The 13,597-nt window shown below is 37.7% G+C and overlaps 1 protein-coding gene across 2 annotated transcripts in view; it reads left to right on the plus strand.

The window, feature by feature from the left end:
• LAMA2 (laminin subunit alpha 2) overlaps positions 1-13,597 on the plus strand; it is a 492,564-nt gene that overhangs the window by 305,764 nt on the left and 173,203 nt on the right. For both annotated transcript variants that reach the window (XM_038397415.2, XM_043510932.1), the window contains exons 19-21: positions 1,446-1,657; positions 6,486-6,592; positions 10,822-11,002. In XM_038397415.2, the coding sequence (XP_038253343.1) occupies positions 1,446-1,657; positions 6,486-6,592; positions 10,822-11,002 (500 nt within the window). The remainder of the gene's footprint in view (positions 1-1,445; positions 1,658-6,485; positions 6,593-10,821; positions 11,003-13,597) is intronic.

The following is a 13,597-nucleotide window of genomic DNA, read 5'->3' on the forward strand; positions in this document are numbered from 1 at the left end:
ACTGTTTATGTGAGTAAGGCTTACATAATCTAGACTGTAATAGTTTTTAATTTTAGATATGATGGTGGAATAGGAAAAATTATATTTAAATTCTATAGCATTCTGCTACAGATAGATATTTGATCAGATCCAGATAGAATTTTCTCTCCACTCTCAATCATTCAGCACTTTATGAGCTCTGTTAGTATCGAAACTAATAACCATTTCGTAAGACAGTGGTACAGTAAGTGTTAAGATCCCTTTAAAAACCTTGATGGGATGTGCTGAGTGCAAAGAAAGGGTGAATTTGAGGGAAATGGGTGAAGTTGCCTCTGAAGTTCTGAGAGGCAAAGTGTAGCGGAGATGTATGCATACATCCAGGTACAATGCACAAGATTCTTGCTTGTGTATCCTGCCCAGTAGGTGATGAGATGGAACTGTCAGCTCGTTGGAGACACTGGCTTAAATAACATGGAGGTTAGTAGAGTTTTAGCGTTCCTTTACGTTAGTCTGAATTCTTACGACATGACGTGAACAACAATATTAGCCTGAATTAGGAGACTTTTACGTTCCTTCTTTTACTTCTCCCTTTACAAGTTGGTCTTACTGTGAAGTGTGAGCAAATGCAATGGAAAGGGAGAGCCGAGCGGAATATAAATAGAAAATGGTCTGCAACAGTAAAGATACACTTTCAAAACATGCAGTAATGTTCACTCAGGTTCAGTAATGTTTTACATGGTACCTATAGAAAGCAACTGACAGGTAAATTGAAAAATAGGTGAGTTTTTTAACATCCCTAGTTTGAAATTTTCAAAGAGCAGTATATCTTACTTTGCTACAACTAAGTGGTTCCTGCATTACTGAGTTCACTCTACATGACCTCTGTGTGACAGACATACATCCCTCTAATATTAAACAGATTGTTCCATGTTGCAGATTTGGTGTTTATTATTTTATTTTATTTTATTTTATTTTATTTTACTTTATTTATTTATGAGGAAAACAAATACATTTGGTGCTGTATTACCAGGTGAACTTGTTTTTCTCAAAAATATTTTATGGCCAGGGATGGGGTGGGGGTGGGGAATTGTCAGTCTTCCTGATTAGTGAGTACAGAAAATCAGCTTACTTGGGTAGCTACACATGATGTGCTGTACAAAGGCTTTCCAACATGGACCTGAATTTCTCTGGAGTGCCAATAGACAAATTTCTTATTATGCTTTTGTCTCGTCTTCAGTGCCAGTGACAAGATTCCCGCTCCCCCACTGAAATCTAATTACTAGCAGAGCTGGCAGGATTTCAGCTGGTTCTGTATCTACAGTGCTGTTTTTTAAGGCACTTAAAAAATACTTGAAAGAAAAATCAAATCATCCTTAGTGATTAGTGAGACAACAAAACTGTAAACATTTCTCCTAACAGGACTATGTAATCAGGACTACCCTGATTGATAGTATCTCTTGTCTTAGGTGTGCAGATGGCTATTTTGGACAACCTTTAATACCAGGAGGATCATGCCGGCCCTGCCAGTGTAATGACAACCTTGACTTCTCCGTTCCTGGCAGCTGTGACAGCTTATCTGGAGCTTGCCTGATATGTAAGCCTGGTATAACAGGTCAATACTGTGAAAGGTGTGCTGATGGATATTTTGGAGATGCTCTTGATCCAAAGAATTGTCAATGTAAGTCCTGAACTCTGGCTGCTCCTGACAGAACTGATATATTCCATATCCACATAACTGATGTGTACCTGAGATGTGTGGGGGGGAGGTGTGCATGTGAGTGATTCAATATATTTATATAAGTAAAAATGATGCTATATATCTATGTATGGAAAGAGATATTTCAGTGTATATATAAAGTAGAAATTGTTGAAAAGCATCCTGCTACATGTGAACAGTGACCAGGATAAATTTGTGTGTTTGGTATTGCAGCAGGGGCTACATTTTTAAAATGGTGTTTTAAGAGATATAGTAATCAGTAAACACAACTGCCATTTACTATTAAGACTGTGTGTTTTTCAGGCCCACTTGTTGGACATTTTACTTCATTGAGGGCTTGATTCTCCTTTTTCACTGGGATAAATCAGAAGGCCACAGAGGCCAATTTAGTTACATTGGTGTAAAACTAGTTTAAATTAGAAGAGAATCAAGCAATTGTTTTACTGCAGTGTGCTTCATGGGCTGCAGTTTCTAGAGCATTTGGCTAGAATATGAAACTTTGGGCCATCACTACTGGGTTTTGTAGTTTTATCTGATACTGACTTGCAGTTTGGTAGTGGGGAAAGTCATTTAGGCACACTGTTTCAAAAGTGCTCTGTAAATTTGGGTACCTTTGTTTGGGACCCCAACTCTAAAGACTTTTTTCCATACATTCTGAGCATCACCAACTCCCTTTGAATTAAATTAGATTGTGGTCAGTACCCCTGAATATCAAACCACTTGTATTTAAAGTTGGACATCCAAAACTAGAAGTACTGGGAGTCCTCGACTTTACGACGTTCGATTTACGATGGATAGCACTTATGATATTTCTGAATTGACATCCTGATTCGACTTATAACACTTGGTTTTGACTTTAAAGCGCTTGGTCCCTCAATGGAGAAGATTGCGATTCTGAGTTACAACATTTCGACTTACGGTGCAATTTTCAGGAACCAGTTGTGTAGTTAGTCTGAGGACTGCCTGTACCTCAACTTAGAGGCCTCTTTTGAAAATGTTGGTCTTTATTCAGCAGTCTGTTTAATTGGCATACAATCATAATACTTATCCATCAGAGGTTGAATTAATTATTGTAAAGCCCTTTGTTCTTTGTGTATAGCATTCCTTTCATGGAGGATTTCAAAGCATTATTGACAAATTATCAAGTTTTTCCATTGTGTGGATATACATATGTGTGTCCATACGCTGTATGGGTGCATAAAAATATTCTGTGTGTGTGTAAAGATATAATCGGATATGTATGCATACCTATCTCTATATACTGTATGTATATGCAAAATTATAATGCTAATATCTAGCTTATATGTAGCACTTTTCCTCATTAGATCTCAAAGTGCTCTACAAAGATGGTCAGTATCATTCTCCTCATTTTACAGATGAGGAAACTGAGGCACAGAGCAGTGACATGACTAACAAAAGGGTTTTTCCAAATCTTCTACACCTAGACAGTGCTAAAAACTCAGCATTCACAAGTAGCCTCAGAACTGGTTAATAATTCATGGGCATGATGTCACATGATTTAAGACTTTAAATATATAATGTCACGTAAAAAGCAGTGCATTTCACATATCAAACTACAGGTACAAGCACAGCTCCCAATACTGCCTCACCCTCTCTCAGACATTGACATGGCTGAAGCTTTGAACATTTCTGCAATGGTGGCAACTGCAAAGGGGAGGTATCTGGAGTATGATGAAAACACGCAATAAAAATATTAAAAATAAATACATTTTAACGCATCATTAAAATTGTTGCTTTTGTAGTTAGTTATGATGACAGTAAAGCCTCAATGTATTCATATCCTTGTGTTCACAGCTACCTTGCCTTTATTTTCTCTCCATCTTTCTTGTGGATTTTCTTTTTGCATAAGATTTTATATTTCTTTAGCAGCATTCCATGAAGTGTGCCCTGCAGCTACAATATCAGAGGGACTACGACTTGACTTTGTTGTTTTCAATTTTCACTTTTTATCAAAGAGCGAAATCCCAGAGTATTGTAAAGCATGAATTTTGCTCTGAGGTTATTATTTGAAATGTTTCCTGCTCTTTCTTAAGAAGAGTGCTATTGTCATTTGCATTAGCCGTTTCAAAGGATGGCCCAGCTGTATATTATCACAGCATTTCTGAATTTCAAAGTGAATTTAAAAAAAAATCAAATCTAAGAATATTGAACAAATGTCTTAAGCCTATTTGATATGATTCTTCTGGGTTGGTTTTTAGTGATGATAGTGTGAAACAGCCACAATCTGGCAGAGAAAACAGCAAGCAATTATCCTGGTACTATCACAGTTGGATCAGATGAGAAAAATTGCATAATGATGTGTATATGTGTGTACCATACCATAGATAAAGATAGATGAGTGAGTGAGTGAGTGTGTGTGTGTGTGTGTGTGTGTGTTTGATATGAATAGTAGATTTTGACCAATGTAATTTGGGGGGAAATTTCCACATTTGCTGGAAAGAACAAAACATTTCCCTGATAGGCTATTTTATTAAATTGCAACTTTTTGAAGTTGCTCAGAGGTTTGGACAATAACTGTGGAGGTGAATCAGTGAGCAGTGTAAAAGTGAAATAAATGCAGTTTATTGTGTGGATCTGTAATGTAGCAGATGATACTACTAAATACATGCTACTCCTATACGTATTATACACATTGGCAGAGCTGGGAAAAAGAACCAGAGTCCTGACTTCCAACTTTTGCCCTAACCACTATATTACACTCCTTCTCAAGAGCTCATCTGTAGTCAAACTAGGAGTACACTGTGTGGAATTTTGAGTATGATATTACTAATAACATAACCTGATCTATGTAAAAAGTGTAATTTCTGACTTAAATTCTTGAGATACCGTATTTGGAATTGTCTGAAAGACAAAAATCCAATGAAGTCTTCAGTAGACTTACTATATATATATTACATGCTGACAACCTATGTTATGCTTTTAAGAATGGAGGTTTACAAGTGTATAATCTTTCACTGTTGATCTCAGAATTAGAAAGCTATTTTGAAAGAAGTATGTAATAATAATCATTATGTATCCTTTTTGGAATGTAGGTAGTTTTAAAGAGTAAACAATCTGGGAGGCAATAGGAGGAATGGTGGAAACAAGGGTGAGGGAATTGGGACAAAAATGCAGCTAGAAAAAAAATCAGGGAAAAGTGGGGACAAGTGATATAATCTATAGGAGAAGGGTTTTTAAATCTTTGTATTATACTAAATATATCCCAAAATGTAAGAAGATTAAAGCATTAGGAAGACATGAACAAGCTTTGCTTGTTACAAAAAAAGACATTAGGGTAGTACAGGTTTTAATTTATGTATGTATGTATTTATTCCAGTATGTGAAGTGCTTATCTAAAGACCTAGGAAAATGGGACAATGAATAGACTCACAAGTTATAAAATCCTCAGTCTTTTGTTATGAAGTGACAATCATCACATAGCACATAAAAAATACCATTCTGTATTTTGAGCGAGCATTTATCTGCAGATCGGAGACAGTCATGTGAGATGACTGCAGTATTTCCCCATACATAGACTAGGAACAACTGCAGTATCTGAAATGCCATGTGGTGGTCTGTCAGATGCTAACTTTTTAATGGTGATCACAATGTGTATTGTTGGGACTACAAGTGTTCCTTAAAATGAAATGTCAAGTTGGGGTTTGAGAGAAGGACGAGAAACAGGCATTCAGGGAAGCTGGCAGGGGCAAAAGATACTGAAGCAGGGACCTGATAAGCAGAGGGAATTTACAGTAAGAAGTATAGGACTATATGAACTCCTCTCCTGGGGAAGAAGGGAGACGGAAGGTCCTATTCATGAAGGTGAAGGGGGATGTGAAAAGTGTCTATATGGTCACATTCCTCACCATCATATAGCCACCTCTCTCCCTTCTGTAACCATTATGGATTCTCTGGTCTGTGTGACTGAGAGAGGCATGATCAAAGGGAGTGGGAGGAGCAGTTGGTAGAATAGCCTCGCTGTGCATCAGGTTCTTCCTCTCTCAGAGCATCAGAACTTAGAATGCGGAGCATCAAAAAGTATCAAAAAGTATCAAAAAAGAGAAGCAGCAATTCCTTTCAATAGCTCTTTCAAAGCGAGATTGGGCATAGATTGGATGAGGGCCAGCCAATGGCAGCAGGATGCCTACCTGAGTTACATTGCCCGTTGCTGAGATGGAGACATGGAGGCATATGATCTCCAGTTTCATCTTTGGGCATTACAACAAGCTAGTCTCTAAACCTCAACCCTATACCTTTTCATCGCTACTCAACCACCATCCTGTTGATACGAAGATTTGTTACAGTGGACAGGCTGCTCTTTAGAAGCAGTGGGTTTCAGCAGGTCTTTGTTCCTCATTCCTCAGTTTTCCATGAGATTTTGAGCATGTAATCTATAGAGTAGGAAGTAAAAGTTTCAGACCCTTGATTATAGATGAACATGTCCATAGTAGTATGCTCTCCTATTTTTGAATTCTGGTGATTTGCAAATGATTTGGTTTATCTTGAAGCAAAATTCCTAGGTTTGCAAACAGTTTTATAATGTACAGTTAGAGGTGCACTAATCCTAAAATAGGTGTGATAGTATTATGTGCTGAGTACCCTGAACCGCCTTTATCATCAGTGAGAGTCTAAGCTGATCAGCACCTCACAGGACCTTGCCAGTAATAAGACTAATAATACTGTAAATGCTTGGTTTCAAAAAACTGTTTTGAAATTGGAGTGTAAGCTTTCACTTATTATGCATTTCATGTCCTCACAAAGTGCATTGTGAAACTCTGTTTCCCTATAGCATGTCACTGCAACATCAATGGCTCATTCTCAGAGATCTGCAACTCTCAGACAGGGCAGTGTGAGTGCAAGCCCAATGTTGTGGGACGTCGCTGTGATGAGTGTAAGGTGAGTAATCTGAACTGGGATTTCATTTAACTCTTCTCGACTGTTTGACATGACTAAGTGCTTTTCCATTTAAAAAAATATTATGGATTGTTCCAGGCAAAGAAAAGCAAAAGTTAAATGGTTTTATTGCTATAGCAGGAGATCAGTGTGTATTCTGGGAATTTTCTGGAGGAAAACTCAGCACTAAATGAATATGCCACTTTCTGTGTAATTAACATGTATACCTTTCTATTCTAAGTCACCTGAAAATTATATACACTATCAATACTTAATGTATATGAAAAAGGTAATACATATGAGAGCCCTGAGGAAAAAATTACTGCCTTAAAAGAGACTGGCTGATTTGCAAAAAAGCAAATGCTTGTCTTCTCTGCATTGTATTTTGTGCTTTATGCATTGTGAAGATTTTCATGGCATGAAGGTAATGAAGATTTTCATGGCAAAACTGCCTGTTGTCTTGGTGCATTAGTTCAAAAGTGGAAAACATTGCAAAAAACAGTTCCTCTCATGGACCCACCCAACAGCCCAGTCCCCAAATCCTTGATTTTCAGGATGTTTTGTTCTTCTTCATAGATTATTGTAGCTCTACAGACTGCCGAGTGAGAACTCCTGGCTTTGGCCCCTCTCTGTTAAAACACCTAAGCAGGTGCCTAGTTTAAAGCACATGAGAAATCCTATAGAAATGGAATGGATTATTTCTACTTACTTACTTACTCTTAGCTGTGTACTTACGCAAGTAGATTTCTGGGTCAGGGCCTCCATAAATGCACTACTTTGATTTTCAACATTCGTCAAAGGTTTCATTCAAGGGAGCCCCACTGACATCATTGGAACATACCAGGTGTAACAGAGGGCAGAATTTGTCCTTTGCTGTACAATGTGCACATACAATAATTAAAGCTAGTTAATACTAACCATAGAGTTTATATTTTAGTTCCCATTATTAAATTCAATGTTTTGTGTATTTTATTTCATAAGTATGTTATCAGATGGTAGATAGCTAATCTTTGTTTAATGCCGCACTTTTTTCTCAACAACTTTCCATATCACTTCTCTGCCTTTGTTGGCTAACTATCTTTTGCCTTTCACTCCTAAAGCCCAACTACTTGTGGGCCCCAGAAAAGCAATTCTGCATACCCTGTGGCTGCAGTCCTTTAAGATCCATGTCACTGAGCTGTGATATGTTGGGGAGATGCATCTGCAAATCAGGATTCATGGGTAAACGCTGTGAGCTCAGCAGACAGGTGCATAAACGGAAAGAAAATCCACGGGCCACTCAGCAAATCCAAGTCCCTTCTAAGAGATGGGGCTTCACTGGTACCAGCGGGTGTCCACGGGGTGCTTACAGCCCTGTCGCTTTGGTAATAAGAAAACCTGTGTGATGCATGGGCTGGATTTCAGCATTTGTTTGTGCATGGGGACTCCCAAATAGTGGTTGGAGGTTTTTACACCCATTCTTTGTTGTGCTAAATTAATAGTTTATCAAGAAACCACAGGCTTAGGAATATGACATGGTACAAATGCAGACTTTTAAAATATTTACACTCCTTCAGGATTGAACCTAGCCCAAAGCACAATGTAGGCAAAACCATAAATACCAGAATAAGTCTAGAGACAACATAATCAATAGTGACACGTACAGAAATTATGGGTGAAATCCTGGCCCCATTGAAGTCAATGGGAGTGTTGCCACTGACTTTAACTGGGCAGGATTTCACCCTAAATCTTTATGGATTCCAGATATCAAGAAATTTAGTCCAGGAGAAGGATCAACCCTGATGATGAACATATGTAGGGGTTCTGGATCATCATATGTAGTAGACTTTGAGTTTTCACTAATTCACATGCCAGCTACTTGAGCTGACTTCTTTTATTACCTAAAGTGCACATTGGAAGAATCTATTTCCCAACTGAAAACAATAATCAGGATAGTCCTGTTATTTTTCATGTCTAGTCAAAGCAACCTTTTTTGAAGTTGGTGTAATTATAATGCCCTGTTCCTAAATGGAAGCATTTAGGATATACTTTTGTTACCCAAAACCATACGCAAAAATACTATTTGCACATATATTACACATACATGAACATCCATCATAAAGACAAAACATAATAGTATATTTGGAAAGATTCAGCATATTTCTTTGTTTTTATCCAGAGTCTTAGAAGTGAGAAATTTGCTCCCTGTTAAATATGATTCTTATAAAATAGAGTTTTAATTTCAATATATAAATAGATTTTATTGAGGATTAATCTGGGGGGACTGCATGACTTATCAGAATGCCTTTCACTCTGCAAAACTCATCACTGTAGAAAATAGCGTATGCTGGTGATCCTTCTTTCCATCACGCTATGCAGTTCTAGCCTGTGAGCCAATTTTACTGTTTTTCACCCTGATAAACAGAATTTATTAGATCCTATCAAACCTTTCATTGAGAACTGAGTTGCATGCTGCGTTATGCTTGCTTCGCTGCATTAATCTGAATCCCTGTCCTGAGATTTTGCATATTCACATTTCTTCTTTTGAATTCTATTTCTTCCTCTTATGAAAGAAATCTTTAGAGATGGTCTGTAGATTTAATTGAACCTGGAAATTTAATTACAAGAGTTTGGGTATTCCTTTCTCTGTTATGTTTCATCATGCTAAGGTACATACCAGTGTAGCATATCACTATAAAATTTGGAAATGAAAATTTGGATAATTACTTGTTATATGTATGATCCTTCATTAGTTTTCACATGATTCTCCCAGTTGACCTCTGCCCAGATGCCCAGATTGCCCCAGCAAAACGATCCATGTCAGATCCATGTCAGCTAAACAAAAATACTCCACCTCCACAGCCTTATGCACTTTAATGACAAAATCACTATATGCAAAGTTTGGTTTCCCTGTCATATTCACAGTAAACATATACCTAATGTAAAATTAAACTCATTATTTTAATATAAAGAATTTTGTGCTGCCATAGAACTTCTGTTCAGCTGATTCAATTTAACCTATCGGCCAAAAGCTCAGCATAGGTCTGTCCAGTTTGATATATATTAAAGCCTTATCTTCCTTTCTTCACAAGTATTTTTGCCTTATACAGATAGCCTTAAGGGGGAAGCTACTTAGTGTTATATCCGTTGATATTCAACTTTTGCAGAATATTTTTCTTCAGGTTTTGATTTTGGAAGGCCCCTGGAGTGGTTAATGCAGAAAAAGTAAAAGAATAAAATGAAGAGAAACAAGAGACTGGTTGCATAGCTTTATCTTCGGCTGTCAGAGCTATTTAATTGTCCTGAAAATATTGGACAACACTCAAAACTAGAATAAAAGGATGCAACTCACATTGAAGTAAATAAAGTTGCACTCGCTTATACCATAGCTGAAGTTGGCCTGTAAATTTTACCTTAATGCTTCCCCCCTCCAATTTGGCAGGAAAATAAAGGGTTCAGTTGTTTTTTGTAAGTTATCTCTATGCATTATTCACAGAGTGCTGTAGTCATATATACTGTTTGACAAATGTGTGAGAAATGGTCCCTGGCCCAAGGAGGTGAAATCTGTCCTCCCATTCCATCCTGTTTCCCTTCTGTGGGAGCAAGAATGGGCCTGAAATCAGACAAATGTAATAAAAATCATAATGATAATGTGCAAAGCATATAGCAGACTGTGCTGAAGCATAGGTCAGTATTTGTGTTTATTCAGTTAGCTTATGACTATAACCTTCAAAAATATCACAATCCAAATATTCAATTCAGCAAGATGGAGCCGGCATTTTAGTCAGGTTAAATGGCAAAGTTCTATAAGTGACCTTTTAGAGCACACTTCAAAATCTCCCTGCTGAAATAAATTGCTATACTTAGGGATGCCTTATGAGTATGTCTTTGGGAGGTTGTCTGCAATCTGATTACCCTCATTTCTTCATGTGTTGGAAGGGTCTAGAAACAGACATCACAGGAAAATTCAGTAGGCTTACACAGCGACACAAAGTGCCCTAATTCTAATAAACATTGGATCAAATCCTTAAGTCCTTACTCAGATCAGAGCCAGCAAGATATGTCATGTCCTCAACTCAAAGGCTTTAGGCTCTGGCCCTTTATTTTTAATTTATTTCAGATTATTCTTATTGCCGTTGAGGAGGAAAGAACTCAAATAAACCCTCTGCCCCCAGCATTTTTACTGTTTAACTCTTTGTTCTGTAGATAGACCTCATCTATACTAAATGCTCTTCCTCTGTCTTATGTGGCAGCCTGGAACATTTGGTCTACACTCGTCTAGAGGATGTGTTCCCTGTAACTGCAATTCTTTTGGTTCCAAATCCTTCGACTGTGATGAGACTGGACAGTGCCATTGCCAGCCTGGCGTAGCAGAAAAGAAATGCGATCGCTGTGCTCCTGGGTTTTATAACTTTGAAGAAGGAGGATGCACTCGTACGTAAACAATCAGGTCCCATTTAATGGCCTGTTGCAGATTTTTCCCTTCTCAATCTGTAGCATGTTCTTCCTTGGACTATCCTACCCTATATCTAAGGTGGGGGCATTGCCATGGACCAAGCTGCATACAGGATAATATGGAGTGAGCCACTCTAACCTCTTTTTATAGCCAAGCTGCTGTATCATGGGTATGCATAAAAGGCATAGGGACAGAGGTGGTCAGGAATTTTTAAATTAAAAATCTTTTGGTTGGAAAATGGTGATTCATGTAAACTTTTTGCAGAAATGATCAGTCAGGAAGGTTTCTCAGGTCATGGATGGAATTTCTGGTCAGAGAATGAGCCCTACAATAGCCCAGTGGCTAGGGCACCAGGAATGTGGGAGACCCAGGTTCAGAGTCCCTGCTCTGAATAAGGGGTAGAGAGAGTGAAAAGGACACTCTCCTGGTAGTTAGAGCACTCACCTAGGATATGGGAGACTCACTGACTCCATGAAATGAGTAGCTTCAGCAGATGAGACTGAGAGAAGATCCATAGCAGAATATCCCATACTCCAATGGCTTGGGCAGTCTTCTGGATGGTGGGAGACCCCTGTTCAAATTCCCTCTCTGCATTAGCCAGAGTGGGAATTGAATCTTGGTCTCCCATATCTCTCATGCCCTAACATCAGGGCTAAAGTTATAGGGAGGGCAGCAGCAGGACCCCCTCCTTGTTTGCCCATTTTCTTAAATAAGCCCTTGAAAGGTATGGGAAACAAAATCAGTTTTGTTTAATCTGAAATGGATTTTTTTTTTCAATTTGCCTGAATTTTCACAATTTTAGTGTCTACCTGAAATGAATTTTTTGTTCATTTTTTCCAAAAATTCCTGTGAACCAAAAAATCAGTTATTCACTCAGCTCTAACGGTAACTGCCATCGCCAAGCTCTTAGTGCATAAAACAAGAGAACTGTGAATGGAGTTCATGATTGGTAGAACTGGTCAGGAATTTTCCAACAAATTTTTTTTTTCAGGAAGTGCCAGTGTGTTGAAACCAAAGTTTTTCACAGAAACATATCTGTTTCAGCAAAGCTTCGGTTGGGAAGGATTCTCAGGTCCATATTTCTTTGGGGAGGGGTAGAGAGAGCTCAAGACCTACCCAGAATAGCCAGGAGCCCAGTGTTTGGGGAACTCGTGCAGGATACGGAATACCCAGGTTCAAGTCCTGGGTCCAAATCTGGGATAGCCGAGACATGAACCTGGGTCTCCTGCTTCCTGGGGAATGCCTAAAGCACTGGGCTATAGAGTCAGCCACTGCTTCTGTTGATCGGTCCTATTGGAGCTATTCCACTTTCTGTAAATATTTAACTATTCATTGGGGCAAAGGGAGGTCCTGACACTTAGAGCTCAGTGGTTAGTATATGTCCAAAATCAGGCACATCTCTAGAGTTAGTGTCTCTGTCTCTAACTCAGTTTTGAAAGTTTTGGTTTCATTCCACATTGGAACAGAACCAAATGTGGAAACCTCAAAGTTTTTTGTGAAATGGAATTCTTGTTTTCTGGCCAACCCTAATGATTGGTCTCTTCTTCTAACAGTCACAGAACTAAAAAGCACATCCCTTTTGTGAAATCTTTCTGTCTTTAATCATCCTACAGATAATAAGAATACTTAAATACATGTTTCCCACTCATTACAAAATGTTTTTCATGTATTTGAGTAAGGGGCATCAAAGGACAATAAATGAGATTTTACATTAAAATCTTAAATTCTGTTTCTCCCAACACAAAAAAATTTAAGTTTAAGACAGGTTTCAGAGTAGCAGCCGTGTTAATCTGTATTCGCAAAAAGAAAAGGAGTACTTGTGGCACCTTAGAGACTAACAAATTTATTTGAGCATAAGCTTTTGTGAGCTACAGCTCACTTCTATTAAGCTGGGAAACAATCCAGGTAAAAAGGGAGTTTTTTGTTTTAGGAGGGGTTTTGTTTTTGTTTTTTTGACAGAAATATATTTGTTTTGTACCAGATGAGAAAACCATTGTTTAAATAAATAAATCCAGATACTTAAAATCGGAAGACTCCGATTTTTAGATGTTCTAAAATGAAGAAAATAGACAGGAAGGAATTCTGTTGAAAATGCAAGTCCCTCTGCCCCCATCTATTTTTAGTCAGCTTTTTATATGTTGTTTCAAAAGACGAAAAACTACAGGAATTGAATAATAAATCACATAGAAAAGATGGAATGTTTTTAAGTATATCAAATCATGCTCGAAAAAAGTCCATGAAAATGAGCACCAAAGAGACAGTTAAATGTAGAATAAAATATTGGGCCTCTTTTATCTAGCATTTATCCAAGAGGAATGTAATTTAGAGATTTTTGGCATAATAAAAAAATTATAAAACCTACAAAGGTATATTATAGAAAAACAAAGTATCACAATATATTATTGACATCGATACAGAAAAGTTGTACAAGATTTCTACATGTGAATCCAGTTCTTCACCTACAACAAATGAATTCTGCTTTTATTATTTATTTTATTAAGCTCATACCCTACAGTTATTGAATATTATAATATAAATTTATTTTTAATTAAATAACATTTGTAGCGAATAGA

Source organism: Dermochelys coriacea, chromosome 3, assembly GCF_009764565.3.
Source record: "Dermochelys coriacea isolate rDerCor1 chromosome 3, rDerCor1.pri.v4, whole genome shotgun sequence".
Classification (NCBI taxonomy): domain Eukaryota; kingdom Metazoa; phylum Chordata; order Testudines; family Dermochelyidae; genus Dermochelys; species Dermochelys coriacea.